The 24027-nt window shown below is 47.2% G+C and overlaps 1 protein-coding gene across 1 annotated transcript in view; it reads right to left on the bottom strand.

Moving 5' to 3' along the window:
* CMAS (cytidine monophosphate N-acetylneuraminic acid synthetase) overlaps positions 1-24027 on the bottom strand; it is a 114909-nt gene that overhangs the window by 41411 nt on the left and 49471 nt on the right. Inside the window, exons 3-5 of the mRNA XM_030213782.1 lie at positions 18359-18511; positions 13638-13768; positions 381-475 (exon numbers count right to left, since the gene is read on the bottom strand). Coding sequence (XP_030069642.1) covers positions 381-475; positions 13638-13768; positions 18359-18511 — 379 coding nt within the window. The remainder of the gene's footprint in view (positions 1-380; positions 476-13637; positions 13769-18358; positions 18512-24027) is intronic.

Here is a 24027-nt window from a genome sequence, read left to right as displayed (position 1 = left end):
GACGAGGCAGTTTGTAAGGAGAATTTCTATTTTGCAGACGCTGAAACTGCTTTTGCCAGAGAAATGCATTGGACCATTTTTTGTAGGGCCTTATTTTCTGGAATCCTCAGTCCAGTCTGGTCCATTTTCAAACTCAATGTATCTTTTCACTAATATATTACTATATTACTATATATATATATATTTTTTTTTTTTTTTTGCACCATGCCAAGTTTCATCTCATTCTGTTTAGTTTTTGGAGAGCTATTTTGCCTCCATCTACTTCTCAATCACTTTTGTATAATTCTTTTCCAACTTCCAATATGTTGAAAAGAATAAAGTTACCCTATAAATATTAAAACCCAAAATTAAAGCATTTTATTTAAACTGGAGCTAATTACCTTAATATACGTTCTTCTGCAATAGGCCAGTCAATGTCAATATCTATGTCTACACTGTGTTCAGCTTTCATTTCATAGTAGATAACCTTTCCTGTCTAGAAACAATTAAGATAAAAGTTAATAAGCATGTTTTTCATTTTCAAAAGCAAGTATTACACATATACATTAATAAGCAGTTACACTCATCACAAAAAAGTAAAAGAAAAGAAATAATCTGTGCTTCCCTCTGACTGAGCAATGGTGAAACTCAACAATCAGTGTCTTATACAACTTGCTGTAACTAACTGTCTGGTACAACCAGCATTCTATACAATGTATGGGCTTGTATTCTAGCAAGTATCTTAAATCATATGATAACATAAGGAACTGGATTATGTTCAATACAGAATGTGGTAATTTTTATATAAAAGAATGTTTCACGAGAAAAAGAGCTTTCAGAAAATTAGCACAGGGATTATGCAAATAAAGGTACAGTTGGTGCCAAGAAGGTACGTACTTTCATGTGACCCAAGTGTAAGAGCCTTCTGGGGCAGAGTTTTGATGGAAAATGTAGCGGGGGTGGGGGTGTCACTAATTACACTGAGCAGGTGTAAATGTCCATGGCTATAATCCCGCAGCTGCTGGTTTATCCAACCTAGGTAAGCTATTACAAAAATTATCTTCATTATGACTAAAGCTCAGTAAATAAGCATTCAAAGTAGTCCTAAACTGGGTGGTCCACAGCAGAATAAGTGCACCAAAACTCAGAGGGCAATCCAAAGACACTACACAAAAATACTTCATGGTATGCATCACACATCCAGACAGTACAAGACTGTATGTTACTGCAAAATGTACGAGTGTTCCTTTCACAGTTCAATGGAAAAACCTGCCCTACTGCTTAATTTGTTTCCTAAGTCCTACCAGACTAGTCCAGGTGAAGGGGTTTTCTTCCTCTGCCAGCAGATAGAGATGGAGAATAAACACTTGTGCACCCTGCAGCCCCATACTCTAGAGGGATATTTCCAGTGCATTTTTTCTATCGAAAAAGGTGCCGGTACTCAAATGCCAGGCTATCCCCTTCAGGGGTGGAGTGATCACTGAGGGACCCACCCCATAATAGCCAGGCCCCCTGCAACCAGTCACAGAATCTATGGCAAGGCAGAATTGGTGTGTAGAGCCTGAGCTCTTTCATTAAAACTTGGAGACCATGGGTCAATTTTAGCAGACAATGGAAAAGGTGCCGGTACTCAGTACCCCCAAGTACCCCCTCAAAAAAAGCCCTGGATATTTCTTTCCTATAACAAAGACAATGTAGATCCCTTTTAAATCCCTCCCAACCAAAGGGTCCTAAGGTCACCTACAGGCCTACCTGCAACCCCAGAAAGAACCAAGAAGCACCAGTAACACAATGACAAAGCAAACATTGGAACAACCAGCAAAGACTGGCTATACAGTAACAAGGTGGGCAAAACTCTGGATTGGTTTGGAAGGACTCAAAGAAAGAATATTAGCAAGCAAGACCAAAACTTCTCCTTTCTTATTGTCCACGTGACCTGTCCAGATGTAAGGGATTTAACAAAGCAGCCCCACCGTTAAGGGAATGAGAAATGCTTGCCGTGAGCATGCTTGCTACAAAGGAAGTACCCTCTCTGGTATCTGCATCAAACCTATAATGCTTTGAAAAAGAATGCAGTAAGGACCACATGACAACCCTGTTAATCGCCCCTGGAAAGACTGCATGAATCTCTGGTGGAATGCACTTTTAACCTTTTGGGCACACAGCACCCCTTTGAACATACAGGCCAAAGCGATCATCTTATAACTGTCAATTTAAAAGCAACCTCCCCTCTCTTTGGATCCCCAAGGAGAACAGCTAGCCTGTCAGACTTGCAAAACTCCTTTGTAACCTCCAAAAATTATCCTCCTAGTCCCCGCTCTGAAAGACAGGCAAGGAAAGTATCTGATTTGCATGAAATCCTGATAGAAAATTCAGCAAGAAAGGTGAATTGTCTGAACAGAAACAACCACTTCAGTAAAATGAGGAAAAGAATCCCAGAGATGGCTGCTTCGAAATCTGCTTCGCTGAGGAAATAAATCTACAGTAACTTTTTTTGTTGCTCAGATCCTTCAGTGTGGCACGCTGCAATGGCTCAAAAGGGGGAGTAACCCAAGCACCAGATTAAGAACTCAACATGGAAACCCCACCCCAATAGAAGGCCTCCATGTTAACAATCCCTTCAAAAAAAGAGGCATAAGAGTAAGAGGACAAAGTAGTGCCCTCAACATGTTCCTAAAAACAAATCATTGAGTCAGTCAACAGCAGAAAGTCAAGAGCATAAGAACATAAGAATTACCACACTGGGTCAGACAAAAGGTCCATTTAGCCCAGTATCCTGTTTCTAACAGTGGCCAAGTCAGGTTACAAGTACCTGGCAAACCCCCCCCCCCCCCCCCCCCCCCCACCTTCCCAAAGAAAATAGCAAGATTCCATGCTACCTACACCTAGTTAATGCACTCCAGGAATTTGTCCAAACCTTTTTTATATCCAGCTGTACTATTGGGCTCATTTTCGAAAGAGAAGGACGCCCATCTTTCGACATAAATCGGAAGATGGGCGTCCTTCTCACAGGGTCGCCCAAATTGGTATAATCGAAAGCCAATTTTGGACGTCCCCAACTGCACTCTGTCGCAGGGACGGCCATAGTTCAAGGGGGCGTGTCGGAGGTATAGCGAAGGTGGGACTTGGGCGTGCCTAACACTTGGACGTCCTCGACCCATAAATCGAAAGAAACAAGGATGTCCCTGATGAACAGTATATCAGGGATGACCTCCCCTTACTCCCCCAGTGGTCACTAACCCCCCCACCCCACCCTCAAAAAATATCTTTCAAAATATTGATTGCCAGCCTCAGATGTCATACTCAGGTCTATGACAGCAGTATGCAGGTCCCAGGAGCAGTTTTAGTGGGTGAAGTGCACTTCAGGCAGGCGGACCCAGGCCCATACCCCCCCCTACCTGTTACGTTTGTGGAGGAAACAGCGAGCCCTCCAAAACCCATCACAAACCCACTGTACCCACACCTAGGTGCCCCCCTTCACCTGTAAGGGCTATGGTAGTGGTGTACAGTTCTGGGTAGTGGGTTTTGGGGGGGGGCTCAGCAAACAAGGTAAGGGAGCTATGTACCTAGGAGCAATTTATGAAGTCCACTGCAGTGCCCCCTAGGGTGCCCGGTTGGTGTCCTGTCTTGTCAGGGGGACCAGCGCACTACAAATGCTGGCTCCTCCCACGACCAAATGGTTTGCATTTGGTTGTTTCTGAGATGGACGTCCTTGGTTTTGAAAATCGCTGAAAATCTGAAACGTCCATGTCTAGGGACGACCATCTCTAGGGACGACCAAATTTCAGGATTTGGACGTCCCTGACCGTATTATCGAAACGAAAGATGGACATCCATCTTGTTTTGAAAATACGGGTTTCCCCGCCCCTGGATCGGGACGTTTTGCGAGGATGTCCAAATTGAAACAAGGACGTCCCTTTCGAAAATGCCCCTCCACGAGTTCCAGAGCTTAACTATGTGTTGAGTACAAAAAATATTTTCTCCTACTTGTTTTAAAAGTATTGCAACTTTATTTCATAGTGTTGAAAGAGTAAACAAAAAAAAATCAAGGCCAGACTCTTCTTAATATCTTCCTGGAGGAAAGCCAAAATAAGGAAGCCGAGCCCAAAGAGGCAAAATCCTCCTCTCTCTGCATCATCTTGAACAAAAATCAATGAATGAGAAGTTCCTCAGGTGGGGATTTACACCTCTCATGAGGAGATGGCTCTAAAAGGAGACCAAGGGACCCTTCCTCTGAAAACACTTTTGTTCTGGCCTGGCAGATGGTAATATAGCCCTACAGAATTCTTTCCCTTCACACATGGAATTTCTACCCATAAGAATTCCACGTTACTGTTTCTTGCTGAATTTTTATTATATTAGTCTCAATTCTCTCTTTAACATATAGTACCACCCCCTCCAATTTGATCCACTTTATCACTGTGGTATAATTTGGTTATCCTCCGTCTACCAGGTCTCTGAGATGCCTATTAAAAAGGTACCTCTACATTTAGGGACTCTTATTAAACTGCGCTAGTGATCCCAGTGCGGCAATGCTGACAAAGCCAATTCACTTTGAATGGGCATCGCCGGCATTGCTGCGTGGGAATTGTTAGCACGGTTTGGCAAAACAGGTCCTTAGTGCTATATATAGTAACTCTCCTATCTTATATTTTAGGCATCTAGCATTTGTAAACCAAAAAAACAAAAAGGCACACAACTGCTTACAAAACAGTAGATAAAAAAACAACAAAGCAGTGGAATCAAATGCATTTGATTTCACTGCTTTGTTGTTTTTTTTATCTAGCATTTGTATACAGACATTTCAAAATGTGTTTGTATCCACAAACTCTTAGTAGTTAACAAGAATAATTTGAAATCTTTCTTCTGCTCTACTAAAGGCTCCAGACTTACTTTTACCTTTGTTGCAGTGTCTCTATTGGGATGCCTTAACCTCCATGCTTTAATAGTATGCATCCTTCAAAGATACCTCATTCTGAACCAAGTGCTGCTGAGTGACTGTTGGCTTTCTCCCAGATTCTAATTTAAAAGCTGCTCTATTTCCTTTTTAAATTTCAGCGCCAGCAGCCTGGTTCCATCCTGCTTAAGGTGGAGCCCATCTTTTTGGAATAGGCTTCCCTTCCCCCGAATGTTACCCAGTTCCTAACAAATCTAAATCCTTCTTCCCTGCATCATCATTTCATCCACACAGATTCTGGAGCTCTGCCCGACTCTTGGGTCCTGCGGGTGGAATGGTCCTACCATGGAGATTCTGGATTTTAGCTTCCTACCCAAGAGCCTGAATTTGTCTTCTAAAACCTCCCTCCCAAATTTTCCTATGCTATTGGTACATGTGTACCAAGATAGTGCTAGCACTAAAATTATATCTAGGCAGAGACCATATGGCCTATCCAGTCTGTCCATTCATGCCATCTACTATCCCTTCCTCTCCCCTAGAGATCCTATGTACCTGTCCCAAGCTTTCCACCTGGAGGCCGTTTCACGAATTCACATCCTTTCTCAGGTTACTTCTGAGTGTCCCCTTTCACATTCATCCTATGTCCCCTCATTCCAGAGCTTCCTTTTAATTGAAAGAGACTCACCTCCTGTGCATTTATGCCATGGAGATATTTAAACATCTCTATCATATCTCCTCCCTCTCCTGCCCTTCTTCAAAAGTCACAACACATGATATCTGACCACCTTTCCACCAGGCAGGCAAGTGACCAAGCGATTCTCATGTCCACCAGCCACCCAGCTATCTACTTGCCTAATGATTGAATCTCGAACTAAACAGCCATCCTAACCCCTCCCCCAGGTAGAAGCCCCTAGAAAGACAGCCTCAGTGCGAGAGGATTTTGCATGCCCTGGAGGGCAGGTCCTGGCTGCACATCACTTCCTGCTCCACGGCAGCACAAAGGTTGCCAGACTAGAGATGGGACTTTCTACTATGTTCCTGCAGGCCTCTTCTATATACTTCTCTATCTACCTCAGCTCCTTTAAGTCTGCTACTCTAGTCTCCAGGAACTGGACCCATTCTCTGAGTGCTGAATGCTCTCTGCAGTGAGTATACACATATGGCTTCTCACTGACTGGGATATAAATATGTGATACTCCACGCAAAAGACTGGATATTTCCCCTCTCACTGCTGGACTTCTTCTTGCAGCTTATGAGTTGTTAAATTGCTAATGGAGTAGGACTTTTTAAATAGAAGTCCCATAAGATTGCTGATTGCTAATTGTATGTTAGGCAGTTGTACGTTAGGCTATGCTAATACTTATTCATTTTTTTTTTTCAGATTCCACTCCTAGACCTAAAAGACTGTATTTCTAAGACTGGGGCAAGTCCTTAACACTCCACTGCCCCAGGAACAAAAACAGCCTAGTTGGGACAGAGAAAGTACCTGCATAGAATATGTAAATCACTTTTGTTGTACCACAGAAAGGCAATATTATCAAGTCCATGACGCTTTATCCTAACTGCATCTAATTACTGGTTGATGGAGATGCCCTAATTAAAACCTCTAGCCTCCTAATTGGCTCAAACCTTACAAATCAAAGATCAGGCCATTGACATAGCCACCAAGGGGGGGGGGGGGGGGGAGCCTCAGGGGCCTGGGTCCCCTCTGCTGTAATGGCTTTTGGGGGATGCCAAGCCCCACCAGCCAAAGAGGTTTCCAGTGCAAGTCTCACCTGTGCTTAAGTTAGCAGGTATGCTTCAGCTGCCGATGCCCAGTTCAGCAACTGAACTTAGCGTGTGCGGGAATGCCAACATCGGCAGCTGAAGAACGCTGCTGACTTAAGCACTGCTCTGGCAGTATAGATGGGACTCACACAGACCTCTTCAGCTGGCAGGGATGCCAAGCCCCACCAGCAAAGGTACGCCTTAATGTGGTGGTGGCAAAGGGGGGGGGGGGGGGAGAGAACACCGGTTCCCCTCAGTTCACCTTTGCCCCCCCCCCCCCCCTAAAATGGACTTCTGGCTATGCCCCTGGATCAGACCAGGGGTGGATGAGAGGGAATTAAACTCTAAACAAGAGGTTCTCAACCCAGTCCTCGGGACATACCCAGCTAGTCAGGTTTTCAGGATTTCCATAATGAATATGCATGAGAGATTTGCATAAAATAGAGGCAGTTCATGCAGATCACACATATGCAGATTCATTTGGGTGTTTTGCAAACCTGATTGGCTGGGTATGTCCTGAGGACTGGGTTGAGAACCCCTGCTCTATACAGAGGTGTGCTTTACATTGTTGATATGGTAAACTCTAAAGACAGCAACTTTAAATGCTAGGCTATTCTCTAAAACAACTTTTATCAGAAATCCTAAACCTTTCCCTAAACTTCCTTTGTTAAACAGAGTAAGGTGAAATTAGATCTTACCTGCTAATTTTCTTTCCTCTAGACCCTCCAGACCGGTCAAGACGCGTGGGTTATGTACTCCTACCAGCAGAGGGAGACTGAGAAAACACTGAGCTTTGAACACTGCCTATATAACCTGTGCAGTACATACAGTAGCCAGTATACCACTCACAAAGCAGAGTAACAAAAAACACAACTTGAACTTTAACTAGCAACCCTGTACATGGCTTCCGCCAACTGCAAGAACAATCACTGTTTCTTTTATTTGCATTATAAAGACTGTCAATTCGTGCTTCAACAGGTGGACTGTCTGCAACGCCACACCTGCACCAGACCCAGACCAGCCACAAACTGGTAACAAGAGTCTGAGATTATGACAATCATCAGCTGCCAAGAGATGCTCACCGAAAACTACCTCCTGGCCTACAGTATACCTGGGCGGGTCCTTGACCGGTCTGGAGGGTCTAGAGGAAAGAAAATTAGCAGGTAAGATCTAATTACACCTTCCTCAGCGACCCTCCAGACCGGTCAAGACGCGTGGGACGTACCAAAGCAGTAAATACCTTATGGGCGGGATCTACGAAGGCCAGAGGTCAACACTGCTGCTCCAAAACTCGCCTCTTCCTTCGCATGCACATCAATCCTATAATGCTTCACAAACGAATGCAACGAAGACCAAACCGCCGCCCGACAAATATCTGAAGGCGGAATCATACTATTCTCCGCCCAGGAGGCCGCAACTGCTCTGGTAGAATGAGCAGAAAACACCTTAGGAACCTCACGGCCCTTCACCAAATAGGCCGACGCAATCGCCTCCTTCAACCATCTTGCTATAGTCGCCTTGGACGCCGCTGCGCCCTTTTTAGGGCCACCATGAAGCACGAACAAACGATCCGACACTCTGAATTCCTGAGTTCTAGACACATAACACTGCAAGATGCGACGAACATCCAACTTCGCCAGCCGACGCTGTTCCGAATCTCCCTCCAAGTTACCTAAAACAGGCAACGAAATGACCTGATTAACATGAAACTCTGACACCACCTTTGGCAAAAAGGAAGGCACCGGCCTCAAAGACACCTTTTCCTTGGAAAAAGACAGAAAGGGCTCTCTACACGACAAAGCCTGCAATTCCGAGACTCTCCGAGCTGAGGTAATAGCTACCAGAAAAAACGCCTTCAAGGAAAGATCTTTGCAGGAAGCCGCAACCAAAGGTTCAAATGGAGGTCTGACTAAGGCATCTAAAACGAGATTCATATCCCACGGGGGAACCAACCGCCGACGAGGCGGCCGCAACAACTTCACACCCTTCAAAAAACGAACAACCTCCGGAATAGAAGCAATGGACTTTCCCTGAACCTTCCCCCGAAAACATGACAACGCTGCCACCTGAACCTTCAAGGTAGCCAAGGCCAGACCCCTGTCCAGACCATCCTGTAACAATTCCAACACCTCTGCCACCGAGGAACGAAAAGGCATCACCGTCCGCTCTGCACACCAGTGCTCAAACAATCTCCAAACGCGAACATACGCCAAAGAGGTGGAGGTTCTGCGGGACTTCAACATTGTATCAATGACTCTGGCAGAAAACCCTTTCTTCCTCAACCTGTGCCTCTCAAGAGCCAAGCCATAAGCGAGAACCGAGCCGGGTCTGGCATAACTATCGGACCTTGACACAAGAGTACCGTTTCCGACAACTGAAGGGGCTTCGCGATCACCAACCGCACCAGATCTCCGTACCACGGTCGACGCGGCCAGTTTGGAGCTATCAAAATTACCCGGCCTGAGTGCCGCTCGATGCGCTGAATTACTCGACCTACCAACGGCCACGGAGGAAACACATACAGCAATCCCTGCGGCCAGGGTAACAGCAGAGCGTCGAGACCCTCCGCACGCGGATCTCTCCAACGACTGAAAAACCTGGGGACTTGGGCATTGCGCGCCGTGGCCATCAGATCCATAACTGGCATACCCCAGACCGACACAATTCGGCCGAACACCGCCTGATGCAGAGACCACTCTCCGGGATCCAGAGTATGCCGGCTCAAAAAATCTGCGTCCACATTGTCCACCCCGGCCACATGAGCCGCCGAGAGCGCCTGAAGATGACCTTCCGCCCAGTGGCATAACAGTGCTGTCTCCTCCGCGACCGCCTGACTCTTTGTGCCCCCTTGCCGATTGACATAGGCCACGGCTGTGGCATTGTCGCAGAGCACTCTGACTGCCTTGTGGAGAAGCATTGACTGAAAACTCTGAAGAGCCAACCGAATGGCCCGAGTCTCCAACCGGTTGATGGACCACCTTGCTTCCGCCTGGGACCACCGCCCCTGCGCTACCTGACCGAGACAATGCGCTCCCCATCCTAGCAGGCTTGCGTCTGTGACAAGAACCACCCACTGAGGGGACTCCAACGGCATTCCCTTCTCCAGATTGCAAGTTCTGAGCCACCAACGGAGGCTGCGGCGGACAACCGGCGACATCGGCAGCCGTACCTCCAACTCCTGCGACAGGGGAGCCCACCGACTGAGGAGAGAGGACTGAAGCTGACGCATGTGCGCCCGGGCCCAAGGAACTACCTCTATGGTCGCCGCCATCATCCCCAGAACTTGCAGGTAAGCCCGGGCCGTCGGGGACGGCAGTGCAAGAAACCGCCGAATCAGGTCCTGCAACTTGCTGATTCTCGGGGGAGGCAAAAACACTCGACCCGACCTCGTATCGAAGAGAACCCCCAGATACTCCAGAGCCTGCGATGGTACCAACTGACTCTTGCTGAAATTCACCACCCAGCCCAGAGACTGGAGAAACTGTACCACACGCGACGTCGCCCCCTCGCTCTCCGCCCGGGACTTGGCCCGAATCAACCAATCGTCTAGATACGGGTGCACTAAGATACCCTGCCGGCGCAAAGCTGCCGCCACCACCACCATGACCTTGGAAAAGGTGCGGGGAGCTGTTGCCAGACCGAAGGGCAGGGCACAAAACTGAAAGTGCTTCCCCAAAACTGCAAAGCGAAGAAAACGCTGGTGCGCCGCTCGAATGGGAATGTGAAGATACGCCTCCGTCAAGTCCAGAGAAGTTAGAAACTCTCCCTGCCGGACTGCAACAATGACCGACCGCAAGGTCTCCATGTGAAAAGAGGGAACTTTGAGCGCTGCATTGACTCTCTTTAGATCCAAAATAGGCCGAAAGGCATCCTCCTTCTTTGGCACCACAAAGTAAATTGAGTAACACCCCGAGCGTTGCTGAGCGGGCGGAACAGAAACCACTGCTCCCAGACTGAGAAGACGACGCAACGTGTCTCGAACTGCTGCTCTCTTGAGCCTCGAGTGACAAGGGGACTCCAGAAACCGTTCGGGCGGAGAGGTCTCGAACTCCAGGGCATAACCATCTCGAACCACTTCGAGAACCCACTGATCTGATGTGATGTGGACCCAGTTCTGGTAAAACTGACTCAGCCGAGCTCCTACACGCACCAGAACCTGGGTCCGCACACCTTCATTGGGCAAGCCTCCCCGAGGGCTGACCTCCCCCGAACGAGCCCCGGCCTCCGCGACGACTCCCGCGAAAGGACTGGGTGCGCTGGAAGAACCTACCTCTAGAGGCCCCACTAAACCTACCAGGCCTATACCGTCGAGCCTCACTAAGTCTACCTCGAGAGGAATTACCCCTAACTCCCAGCTTGGGACGAAAATCCAGGAGTCGAGGCACCTTTGCCTCACTAAGGCCTTTCACTAACTTATCCAACTCTTCGCCAAAAAGCCTAGACCCCTTGAAGGGAAGAGAACACAACTTAGCCTTAGAGGCCGCATCCGCGACCCAACCTCTTAACCAGAGAGCCCTACGCGCTCCCACTATCATAGCCATATTTTTAGCCGACGCACGCAACAAATCATACAGTGCATCAGACAAAAAAGACGAACCCATCTCCAACTTGGCTAAATCCTGTAAACCCGAGGTCCCAAACTCCCCGGGATCATCCAGGAGCTTCTCGGCCCAGCGAAAACACGCCCGCGCCACCAGGCCCCCACACACCGAGGCCTGGAGAGCTAGCGCCGACAAGTCGAAGCTTCGCTTAAGAAATGCTTCCAATCTCCTATCCTGGGGTTCACGGAGTGCGGTCCCACCATCTACTGGAATAGCCGTCGCTTTAGTAACCGCTGTAACCACTGCATCTACCGTAGGAGCCTTAAGGGAATCCCTATCCTCCTGCGGCAGGGGATAAAGTCTCGCCATTGCCTTAGAAACCTTACACGGCGAATCTGGCGAATCCCATTCCTGGGAAATCATCTCCCTGAGATCCTTGTTCATAGGGAAGGTCCGAGCTCTACGCTGAATGCCTTTCACCAAGGGATCCTGCCCAGATTCACCTGAAGCCACCTCAGGATTAAATTTAAGGGTAGCTGTGACCTGATCAATGAGCTCCGAAAGCTCATCCCTATGAAAAATCCTAACTACTGAGGGATCTTCCCCAGGAAGGGAGTCCACCGGATCTACCGGACCCTCAAACCCCTCAGACTCTCCCCCATCACTAAATGGGCCTTCCGTGCCCACCTGAGACAGACATTCCTCATCCTCTGTCCACTCTATCTGGGGTCTTTTAGGCAGCATGGGACTAACCCCCTCCACTCCCTGGGGGGGGGCCCGATTTCCAAGCCTGGAAAAGAGTCCATACAAACTCTGGAGGAAAGCTAACCCCTCCTGGACCCTCATTAGGCACTTTGTGTGTCCCCACGGGAGCAACTGGCTCAACTACAGAAGCCTCTGCACATCGCGCTGAATTCAAAATGGCGGCCGTTCCCGCCGAAACTGAAAGCGCCGCTGCCGGCCCCGCTTGAGTTGCCGCTGCTAAAGGGGCCGCCGATAACGCCGGGACTTCCGCGGTTAACTCCGGGGGAACTGCCTCCACACGTTTGGGCTCACCGCACAACCGACACTGACCACCCGGCGATTCGATGCCCCGGCGCGAGCACGCGCGACAACGGAGTAGTTTGCCCGCCATAACTACAAAGGTAAAGCCAGCGCTTCCCCTTACCGGCCCCAATGACAGACAGGCTCCAGAAACACTGCTCTCTCGCTACTAAGACAGAAAAGAACTCCCGTTCGTTCCGTACTAAATAAATAAATATATCTCCCTTAAAGAGACAGGAGACAGGTCTGGCAGCTGAAAATTGCAAGGCTCTCAAGGCTGCAGTACACAGACAGCAGCCGAGGCACAAAGCTGCCAGTAACCCAGTACTGGAGAGCAGCACAGGGGGAGGGACCCGCCAAAGCAGGTGTGACACCCCAGGGGGAACTACTGGGCCCCACCGGACCCAGGGCCCCGAAGCACTTTTTTTTTTTTTTTTTTGGCAAACCACGTACAGGGTACTTAAAGGATAAAAAACCCCTGAAAGAAAACCAAAATCCTTAATCCCTAAAATCAAAGCTACCTCACCAGACTATTGAAGACTGCACAGGCTGTCCTTCTACCTCTGCTGAGACTGAGAAAAAATACTGGCTACTGTATGTACTGCACAGGTTATATAGGCAGTGTTCAAAGCTCAGTGTTTTCTCAGTCTCCCTCTGCTGGTAGGAGTACATAACCCACGCGTCTTGACCGGTTTGGAGGGTCGCTGAGGAACTTATTATTATTATTATAACTTAAAATAAAGAAACTGAGATTATTTAATTCTAAAGTCTACCTTTTCCCAAGTTTAAATGCAATTTCCTAGCAGGCAAAAGACTCACCTGTGACATTTTCTTCCCCTCAGAAAGTCTTCTCACAGCACCTCTTCTCTGTAATGCACATGGGTACTTTTGCCTGCCAGCCCAGCCCAAGATTTCAAAGGGAATTCTGCATTAAGTTTTTCTCAGACAGTAAAGCATGTTGTTAAATGCCCTCTTATTCCATGCCACCAGTGTCTCTAATGTTTATGTCTTGATAAAAGGAGCAAAAAGCAGCTACATCCACTCTGTTCACTTTTCCTTCAAGGAAATTGAGCACATTCAGGTTGTTATTTTAAGGTATTCCTTGATCCCTCATTTTCTCTTTAAAGAGCCAAATATAGGAATTTGGATTTTGAAAAGTACTCCTGCATATACTGGATATAAGGTAACACACACAAGGAGATGAATTAGTAAAGGCTTGAAACAAATTATCAAGGCTTCAGCCACAACCAAGTCTCAAACCCATGATAATTCAACCCCTTGTGTATCAGAAAAGGAATGCGATTACATTTAAATTAAAAAATGGATACGGAACATTTGATAAGGTAAAGATAAAATATTTTTGTTGTATTGAACAGATGTGTATATAAAACACACAAAGGAATACAAACCTGCATGCAACCTTTATTTATATTATGTTTGGTACCAAAATAAAACGATCCATTTTCACACAGCTCTCCAGGCCAATCCTGTCGACGTGGTCTCTTAGCTGGAGTAAAATTAAAAGGCTTTGTCCAATTACCTACAATGAAATAGTACAATAACTCAACTACTACTACAAAAAAAAAGAATTCATAGTCTTGTCACTTTCCAATACACTGAATCCTACTTCACATACACAGACACCCCACTCACTGTAAGTTCAAATCACTCATCAAAATGCATACTTATTAAAACGGGACATCCTTTGGCACTATTTCTACAAGCCAACCCCATTATGGCAGTTTTTTTTTCCAGAAAACAAAGTTCACAATTTTTCATTCATTCACAGCGTCAAAATTTAGAACGTTTTAGAATTTTTATTATTAATAGAGGAAAGACCTCAAAAGTCTTTGAACAGCAGCAAGAGTAATTTTTTTGTGTTGGCACTTTATAGACTCCGGTATTATAATGGGTAACCTCCATTAAGTTTGATTTCGGAGTGACAAAGTGAACTCTGAATGCTTGTTTGATGATCTCCAATGAAATAACCTTTTGTGACTGCTTATTTCAAAGAACCTGACATGTCACTTTTGTAGAACAATACATATTTTTTAAAGCTATATTATGCAGCTGCTGCCACTAAATTCAAATGAATGACAACTGCAATGCTGATGTCAAGTGGTGGTTCCATTTACCTCCAAAACATTATTTCCTCCATGCTGCGATACTCCATGTCATCGCTAACTTCACCATTATCAGTATCATCATGTGAAAACTGTTCAATGGCTTTGTACAAATTAGATATAAAACAATATCTGAAATCTCCTCTCTTCATTGAAAATAACCAGCATTTTCCTCAGTTTAAAAATAAATGGAGAAAAAAAAAAAAGACCTCAGTGTAACCAGAACCCCTCAAAAAGACAGAAGTCTTCTTCAAAAAAACACCACCAGATGTCTTTAAAAAAAAAAAACCTCCATTCCTTGCAATGTTTCAATAATCGTCTTTGATCAATATAATTTTGTTACTAGTAAAAAAGGCCCGTTTCTGTCAGAAATGAAACGGGCGCTAGCAAGGTTTTCCTTGGAGTGTATGCTTGAGAGAGTGTGTGAGAGATGGAGTGTGTGTGTAAGAGAGAGAATGAGAGAGAGAGACAGAGTGTGTGTGTGTGTGTGAGAGGGAGAGAGTATGTGAGAGATGGAGTGTGTGTGTAAGAGAGAGACAGAGTGTGTGTGTGTGTGTGTGTGTGTGTGTGTGTTTGTGTGAGAGGGAGAGAATGTGTGTGAGAGACAAAGTGTCTGTGTGTGCGAGACAGAGAGATAGTGTGTGATAGACAGAGAGTGTGTCAGAGAGAGTGTATGTGAGAGACAAAGTGAGCGTGTGCCCCCACCCCCCCCTCTCTCAGGACCCCCCCCCCCCTTTATGGTCTGAGGACCCCCTTCCACCCCCAACCTCTCTGGTCTGAGGACCCCCTCACCCGCTCCCTCACCCGTGCAGCCACCCATGTCCAGTGACCCTCCTCTCCCCCTGCAGCCACCCATGTCCAGCGACCCTGCTCTCTCACCTGCCTCCCCTCCAGCCACCCAGGTTGTGTAGCGAATTCTTCGGGGCAGGCAGGAAAGATCCCCGGTCCTGCCTGCCCGCTGCTGGCATTGACCCTCCCCCGCTGCCGGATCGCTGTATCATCTTTTCGTTGATCCAATGAACCATAATGCCCAGATTTGACCTGTGGGGCGCAGACCAAACAAGTAGTTGTTGCAACCCAACATTGCTTCTTCAGTATCAGGTCAGCTTCAGTTGCATTTCTGGTGCCAATTCATGTATTCTTGATGTCCGTGTTCGATCTGGAACTATTCCAAGGATCAGTATGGAAAATGAGAATAGTTGTAGAACATCCACGATGCATTCAAAGATCAAGCTGTATGAAGCCGATTGCAAAATGGGTTTTGAACCTGTAGAATACAACTGGTTTTCAGCTGGTCATGATTAATCTTCTGCTGCTTCACCTTTTTGGTTGCGTGAAGTAAGAAGTTTATCGTATTGTTGGATTTTTATTGGATATATGCACTACCAAAAAATTAAACAACCTAATATATAAGTTCTGTTTGTCAGGTCTATATTTGCAACCAGAAGTTCTTTTCTACAGCACTTGATGTGTTTAAGACAATAAAGGAACTTCACCTATCAGAATGTACAATCAGATACACTCAGGAACCGCTTATTAAAGAGAAACTACAGAGAAAGAAATTTGAAAAGTAATTTAAAAATCTATTATATCTAGCCCTATACACTGTTTGAATCCACACTACCTAGCATATGCCACTTCACATGTTCATATTACACTCACACAAACACACACAGGCACGAACATAATTTGGTTCAAATAAATGCATGTGGCGAGTTTTAAATGAAATTAAAGCAGTACCGACACTAACCTCCTTGGATTTTCACAAATTAGACAGGATTCAGATATGCTGGTATTTCCTCTTTTTTTGGCACACACAGCACACTATGGGGCCCTTTTACCAAGCTGCTTACACACGCTTACAGCAACAACAAAAAAACGCTTTACTGCGGGGTGCGCTCAGGCATCCCATGGTAACTTTGAGATTGGCACGTGATACCCACAAGCTAAAATATAAAATTTTTGTTTTTAGCTCTGGGGGTGGAGATTGGGCATGTTTTGCACTAATCGGTTAGCAAATGAGAAAATTAGCGCATGGCTATTAATAAGGGAAACCGGAAAATTGTCCATTTTACCCCTGTGGTACAAATGGCATTAGCACACAAGTATGACCTCTGTAAGGGCTCGCTAAGGCCACTTTTTACCACAGTTTGGTAAAGGGCCCTATTAATGCTTAAACAGTGAAAAATAGAATCTAAATGAGACCAAAATAAAATACAAATCACCCGATATCTTTCGGTCCTCTTCAACTTGTTGATCCTTACTCGCCATTCTCAAAATTTTAAATGAAACAACTTGTGACACACCCTCGGCTGCTGCTAATCTCAGCAGCAAAAACTGAACAATCATGGGGCATCAGTCTTTACATGCACTGCCGCTGACTCTGCCTCCTGACACTGATTTCCTGTTTGGGAGGGGGAATGGCAGAATGGCGGTTGTGCACACACAGGCTGAAGACTAACTGTTTCTTGTTGTTTTTCCACTGCTGCACATGTAATGAAAAGGATTTTAGAGATTGCTTTTGAACTCTATCTGCCTTGATCAACAAGTGCACTCGGGGTCTGTATTTGTGATTAGAAGTAATTCTGTTAAAAAACTATTTTTTAACTTTGATTGTGTGAAAATAAGTTGGAATGCAGAAAATAAGATACAGCTCTAATTAATTTGTTATGTGAAGGGAAAGATGGAGCCTGTTTTTGAGTTCAGATCGGCCACCTGGACTAGGAAACGTGTGACCACATTCCCTCAGTATGGCTTGTTTACCTAAACAGAGAAACTCTCAAGCATTCTGTAATTTTCCTTAGCTCTGAACATGAGTTTTAAACCTAATAAGAAAAGGGAGGCCTCTGGCAGTGAAGTGGGAAGCTCATCTATGCGTAGACGCACCGCGTAGAACCAGACTCCTGGTCAAAGAAGCTCCTGGCTTTCGCTGTGAACAGGGCTCCCCAGCTGATAACAGCCTGGATGATATAATGATCAGTGATGGACGTATGTATAATAAAAAGTGTATTATTGCTTCTTTTCTGGTCTAGGAACTCTTAGCATTGCTTAGATGTAGAGACCAGTGATGCAATGATTATTTATAGATAGGTATTGTTTCTTTTTAGTTATATAGCTATTCATTGTGGAGTGGCCTAGTGGTTAGGGTGGTGGACTTTGGTCCTGGGGAACTGAGTTCGATTCCCACCTCAGGCACAGGCAGCTCCTTGTGACTCTGGGCAAGTCACTTAACCCTCCATTGGCCCATGTAAGCCGCATTGAGCCTGCCATGAGTGGGAAAGTGCGGGGTACAAATATAACAAAAATTAAAAAAAATAAAATAAAAAATTGTGTGTATATAGCTTAATCATTGTAGATTTTAGAACCTCTAATAAAAAGGTTTCATTTACCTAATACGAATCCAAAAGAATCCACAGTAATTGAGTAGTCTGTGTCAGTGAAGCAGGCTGTAAATCCATAGCAGTACATGCGCACACCAAGACTTTTGGTTAAAAATCATGTAAAAAAAGACCTACTTTTATGTGAAAATAAAAAGAGTACTTTTTTACAAAGTAAGAAAGTACACAAGAAAAGAAATTAGTTACAAGTGCGAAATATTGCTTCAAACTGTAGCTTGTTACATGCAAAACTCATGAAGTATTATAACAAATTACATCTACTTCGTTACTACATGGCCCAGTGTACGCCATTATAGAATAGCACTTAGGGCACTTACAGGCAAAGGGGTGCATATCCTGAGTGTCTAGTAATAGAAATGCCTTTCTAGAGTCCAAACTACTGAACACAACTCATATCCATACATGCTTACAACAAATTAACAACTAGAGTTACCAGCCTATACTACCGCGGTTAACATGCATTATTAGTAACTAGGTTCCCTTGCATAAAAATGGGTCCTGTGGTAAAATAACATATTAACAGCATTAACAAGCCTTACTAAAAAGGTTCCTAAATGTCTACCAATTACCAATTAGAACTTAAAAAAAAACAAAAAAAAAAAAACTTACCTGGCTTTACCTCTTGCCAGCGAAACTGATGTCGTCTCACAACCGCAAAGACACAATCAAATTTATCTTTCCTGATCATATGTACTACATTTATGAGGTCTTCTGGATGAAGACAGGGAGAAGTAGCTTGAATATGTCCAACAAGATCAACCTCTAGATAATGAAAAAGAAATCAAGTGACATTCGATGAGTAAATTATTGGCTTACAGATAATTAAAAGTAATTCTGAAAGTCATTAATGCAGTGATTCCCAACCTGGTCCTGGAGGCACCTCAGCCAATCAGGTTTTCAAGATATTCACACCGAATATTTATAAGATATTTGCATGCAATGCCTCCACTGAATGCAAATCTCTCTCATGAATATTTATTGTGGATATCCTGAAAACCAGACTGGCTGGGGTGCCTCTCAGACCAGGATTTTGGAATGACTGGGTTAATATATAGAATCACTCCAGCATTCTATAATGCAATTTTGCGCTTCATGAACATACTACAGGAGAAGAGTGACTTTCTTCTCTCACCTTACTTCTGAAATACATTCTGTATGGCCTGGCACGCTCACTGCCCCTTACTACACTGGAATGGCACCAGTGTGTGATGCTTTATTTATTAGGATTTATTTACTGCCTTTTTGAAGGAATTCACTCAAGGTAGTGTACAGCAAGAATAAGTCAAACATAAGCAGTAGGCAATTACAGCAGTAAAAACATTCAAATAACAAAGCGAATGCTACATACCTGTAGAAGGTATTCTCAGAGGACAGCAGGCTGATTGTTCTCACTGATGGGTGACGTCCACAGCACCCCCTCCAATCGGAAAACTTCACTAGCAAAGGCCTTTGCTAGTCCTCGCGCGCTAATGCGCACCGCGCATGCGCGGCCGTCTTCCTGCCCGAGCCGGCTCGTGTTCGTTAGTCCCGTATTTAGCAAGACAAAGACAAGGGAAGACACAACTCCAAAAGGGGAGGCGGGCGGGTTTGTGAGAACAATCAGCCTGCTGTCCTCGGAGAATACCTTCTACAGGTATGTAGCATTCGTTTTCTCCGAGGACAAGCAGGCTGCTTGTTCTTACTAATGGGGTATCCCTAGCCCCCAGGCTCACTGAAAACAACAAACATGGTCAATTGGGCCTCGCAATGGCGAGGACATAACTGAGATTGACCTAACAACTTATCCAACTAACTGAGAGTGTAGCCTGGAACAGAATAAACATGGGCCTAGGGGGGTGGAGTTGGATTCTAAACCCCGAACAGATTCTGAAGCACTGACTGCCCGAACCGACTGTCGTGTCAGGTATCCTGCTGCAGGCAGTAATGAGATGTGAATGTGTGGACAGATGACCACGTCGCAGCTTTGCAGATCTCTTCAATAGTGGCTGACTTCAAGTGGGCCGCTGCGCTGCCATGGCTCTAACATTGTGAGCCGTGACATGACCCTCAAGAGCCAGCCCAGCCTGGGCGTAAGTGAAGGAAATGCAATCTGCTAGCCAATTGGAAATGGTGTGTTTCCCCACAGCCACTCCCCTCCTGTTGGGATCAAAAGAAACAAACATTTGGGCGGACTGTTGGGTTGTGTCCGCTCCAGATAGAACGCCAATGCTCTTTTGCAGTCCAATGTGTGCAGCAGGGCAGGAATGAGGACGGGGAAAGAATGTTGGCAAGACAATTGACTGGTTCAGATGGAATTCCTACACTACCTTCGGCAAGAACTTAGGGTGAGTGCGGAGGACTACTCTATTATGATGAAATTTGGTATAAGGAGCATGAGCTACCAGGGCCTGAAGCTCACTGACTCTACGAGCTGAAGTAACTGCAACCAAGAAAATGACCTTCCAGGTCAAGTACTTCAGATGGCAGGAGTTCAGTGGCTCAAAAGGAGGTTTCATCAGCTGGGTGAGAACGACATTGAGATCCAATGACACTGTAGGAGGTTTGACGGGGGGCTTTGACAAAAGCAAACCTCTCATGAAGCGAACAACTAAAGGCTGTCCTGAGATCAGCTTACCTTCCACACGGTAATGGTATGCACTGATTGCGCTAAGGTGAACCCTTACAGAGTTGGTCTTGAGACCAGACTCAGACAAGTGCAGAAGGTAGTCAAGCAGGGTCTGTGTAGGACAAGAGCGAGGATCTAAGGCCTTGATGTCACACCAGACGGCAAACCTCCTCCATAAAAAGAAGTAACTCCTCTTACTGGAATCTTTTCTGGAAGCAAGCAAGACACGGGAGACACCCTCCGACAGACCCAAAGAGGCAAAGTCTACGCTCTCAACATCCAGGCCGTGAGAGCCAGAGACTGGAGGTTGGGATGCAGAAGCGCCCCTTCGTTCTGTGTGATGAGGGTTGGAAAACACTCCAATCTCCACGGTTCTTCGGAGGATAACTCCAGTAGGAGAGGGAACCAGATCTGACGCGGCCAAAAGGGAGCAATCAGAATCATGGTGCCTCGGTCGTGCTTGAGTTTCAACAAAGTCTTCCCCACCAGAGGTATGGGAGGATAAGCATACAGCAGGCCTTCCCCCCAATCCAGGAGGAAGGCATCCGATGCCAGTCGGCCGTGGGCCTGAAGTCTGGAACAGAACTGAGGGACCTTGTGGTTGGCTCGAGATGCAAAGAGATCTACCAAGGGGGTGCCTCACTCTTGGAAGATCCGGCGCACTACTCTGGAGTTGAGCGACCACTCGTGAGGTTGCATAATCCTGCTCAATCTGTCGGCCAGACTGTTAACGCCTGCCAGATACGTGGCTTGGAGCCACATGCCGTAACGGCGAGCCCAGAGCCACATGCTGACGGCTTCCTGACACAGGGGGCGAGATTCGGTGCCCCCCTGCTTGTTGATGTAATACATGGCAACCTGGTTGTCTGTCTGAATTTGGATAATTTGGTGGGACAGCCGATCTCTGAAAGCCTTCAGAGCGTTCCAGACCGCTCGTAACTCCAGGAGATTGATCTGCAGATCGCGTTCCTGGAGGGACCAGCTTCCTTGAGTGTGAAGTCCATCGACATGAGCTCCCCACCCCAGGAGAGACGCATCCGTAGTCAGCACCTTTTGTGGCTGAGGAATTTGGAAGGGGCGTCCCAGAGTCAAATTGGCCCAAAGGGATTTGAGAAAACTCGTGGACAGGTGGATCACGTCCTCTAGATCCCCAGCAGCTTGAAACCACTGGGAAACTAGGTTCCATTGAGCAGATCGCATGCGGAGACGAGCCATGAGAGTGACATGAACTGTGGAGGCCATGTGGCCTAGCAATCTCAACATCTGCTGAGCTGTGATCTGCTGGGACGCTCGTACCCGGGAGACGAGGGACAGCAGATTGTTGGCCCTTGTCTCCGGGAGATAGGCCCGAGCCGTCCAAGAATCCAGCAGAGCTCCTATGAATTCTAGTCTCTGTACTGGGAGAAGATGGGACTTTGGATAATTTATCACAAACCCCAGTAGCTCCAGGAGGCGAATAGTCATCTGCATGGACTGTAGAGCTCCTGCCTCGGAAGTGTTCTTCACCAGCCAATCGTCGAGATAAGGGAACACGTGCACTCCGAGCCTGCGAAGCGCTGCTGCTACCACAGCTAGGCACTTCGTGAACACTCTGGGCGCAGAGGCGAGCCCAAAGGGTAGCACACAGTACTGGAAGTGACGTGATCCCAGACGAAATCGAAGATACTGTCTGTGAGCTGGCAGTATCGGGATGTGTGTATAAGCATCCTTTAAGTCCAGAGAGCATAGCCAATCGTTTTCCTGAATCATGGGAAGAAGGGTGCCCAGGGAAAGCATCCTGAACTTTTCTTTGACCAGATATTTGTTCAGGGCCCTTAGGTCTAGGATGGGACGCATCCCCCCTGTTTTCTTTTCCACAAGGAAGTACCTGGAATAGAATCCCAGCCCTTCTTGCCCCGGTGGCACGGGCTCGACCGCATTGGCGCTGAGAAGGGCGGAGAGTTCTTCTGCAAGTACCTGCTTGTGCTGGAAGCTGAAGGGCTGAGCTCCTGGTGGACAATTTGGAGGCGTGGCGGCCAAATTGAGGGTGTATCCTTGCCGGACTATTTGGAGAACCCACTGGTCAGAGGTTATGAGAGGCCACCTTTGGTGAAAAACTTTCAACCTCCCTCTGACCGGCAGATCGTCCGGCACGGACACTTTGACATCGGCTATGCTCTTCTGGAGCCAGTCAAAAGCTCGCCCCCTGCTTTTGCTGGGGAGCTGTGGGGCCTTGCTGAGGCGCACGCTGCTGACGAGAGCGAGCGCGCTGGGGCTTAGCCTGGGCCGCAGGCTGTCGAGAGGGAGGATTGTACCTACGCTTACCAGAAGAGTAGGGAACAGCCTTCCTTCCCCCATAAAAACATCTACCTGATGAGGTAGATGCTGAAGGCTGCTGGCGGGAGAATTTGTCGAAAGCGTTATCCCGCTGGTGGAGCTGTTCTACCACCTGTTCGACCTTTTCTCCAAAAATGTTGTCTGCTCGGCAAGGGGAGTCCGCAATCCGCTGCTGGATCCTATTCTCCAGGTCGGAGGCACGCAGCCATGAGAGTCTGCGCATCACCACACCTTGAGAGCAGTGGCCCTGGACACAACATCGAAGGTATCATATACCCCTCTGGCCAGGAATTTTCTGCACGCCTTCAGCTGCCTGACCACCTCCTGAAACGGCTTGGCTTGCTCAGAAGGGAGCTTGTCCACCAAGCCCGCCAACTGTCGCACATTGTTCCGCATGTGGATGCTCGTGTAGAGCTGGTAGGACTGGATCTTGGCCACGAGCATAGAAGAATGGTAGGCCTTCCTCCCAAAGGAGTCTAAGGTTCTAGAGTCCTTGCCCGGGGGCGCCGAAGCATGCTCCCTAGAACTCTTAGCCTTCTTTAGGGCCAGATCCACCACACCAGAGTCATGAGGCAACTGAGTGCGCATCAGCTCTGGGTCCCCATGGATCCGGTACTGGGATTCGATCTTCTTGGGGATGTGGGGATTAGTTAGTGGCTTGGTCCAGTTCGCCAGCAATGTCTTTTTCAGGACATGATGCATGGGTACTGTGGACGCTTCCTTAGGTGGAGAAGGATATCAAAGAGCTCAAACATCTCAGCTCTGAGCTCATCCTCCACGACCACCGGGAAGGGTATGGCCGTAGACATCTCCCGGACAAAGGCCGCAAAAGACAGACTCTCGGGAGGAGAAAGCTGCCTTTCAGGGGAGGGAGTGGGATCAGAAGGAAGGCCATCAGACTCCTCGTCAGAGAAATATCTGATGTCCTCCTCCTCCTCCCACGAGGCCTCACCATCGGTATCAGACACAAGTTCAAGAACCTGTGTCTGAAGCCGTGCCCGACTCGACTCCGTGGAAACACGGCCACGGTGGGAGCGTCGAGAGGTAGACTCCCTCGCCAGCACCGGCGAAGCTCCCTCCACCGACGTTGTCGGGGAGTCTTCCTGGGAGGCGGCCGCAGCCGGTACCGATGCCGGAGACCTCACCCCGGGCAAAGGGCCAGCCGGCGCCTCGCTCGACGGTACCGGAGGCGCAAGCACCCCCGGTACCGGAGGAGAAGGGCACAACAGCTCTCCCAGAATCTCTGGAAGAACGGCTCGGAGACTCTCGTGCAGAGCGGCTGTGGAGAAAGACTGGGAAGCCGATGCAGGCGTCGAGGTCAGAGTCTGTTCCGGGCGTGAAGGCGGTTCCGGGCTCT

Source organism: Microcaecilia unicolor, chromosome 9, assembly GCF_901765095.1.
Source record: "Microcaecilia unicolor chromosome 9, aMicUni1.1, whole genome shotgun sequence".
Lineage (NCBI taxonomy): Eukaryota > Metazoa > Chordata > Amphibia > Gymnophiona > Siphonopidae > Microcaecilia > Microcaecilia unicolor.
Note: the sequence above shows the minus strand (reverse complement) of the source record. Positions and strands in the feature narration are given on the sequence as shown.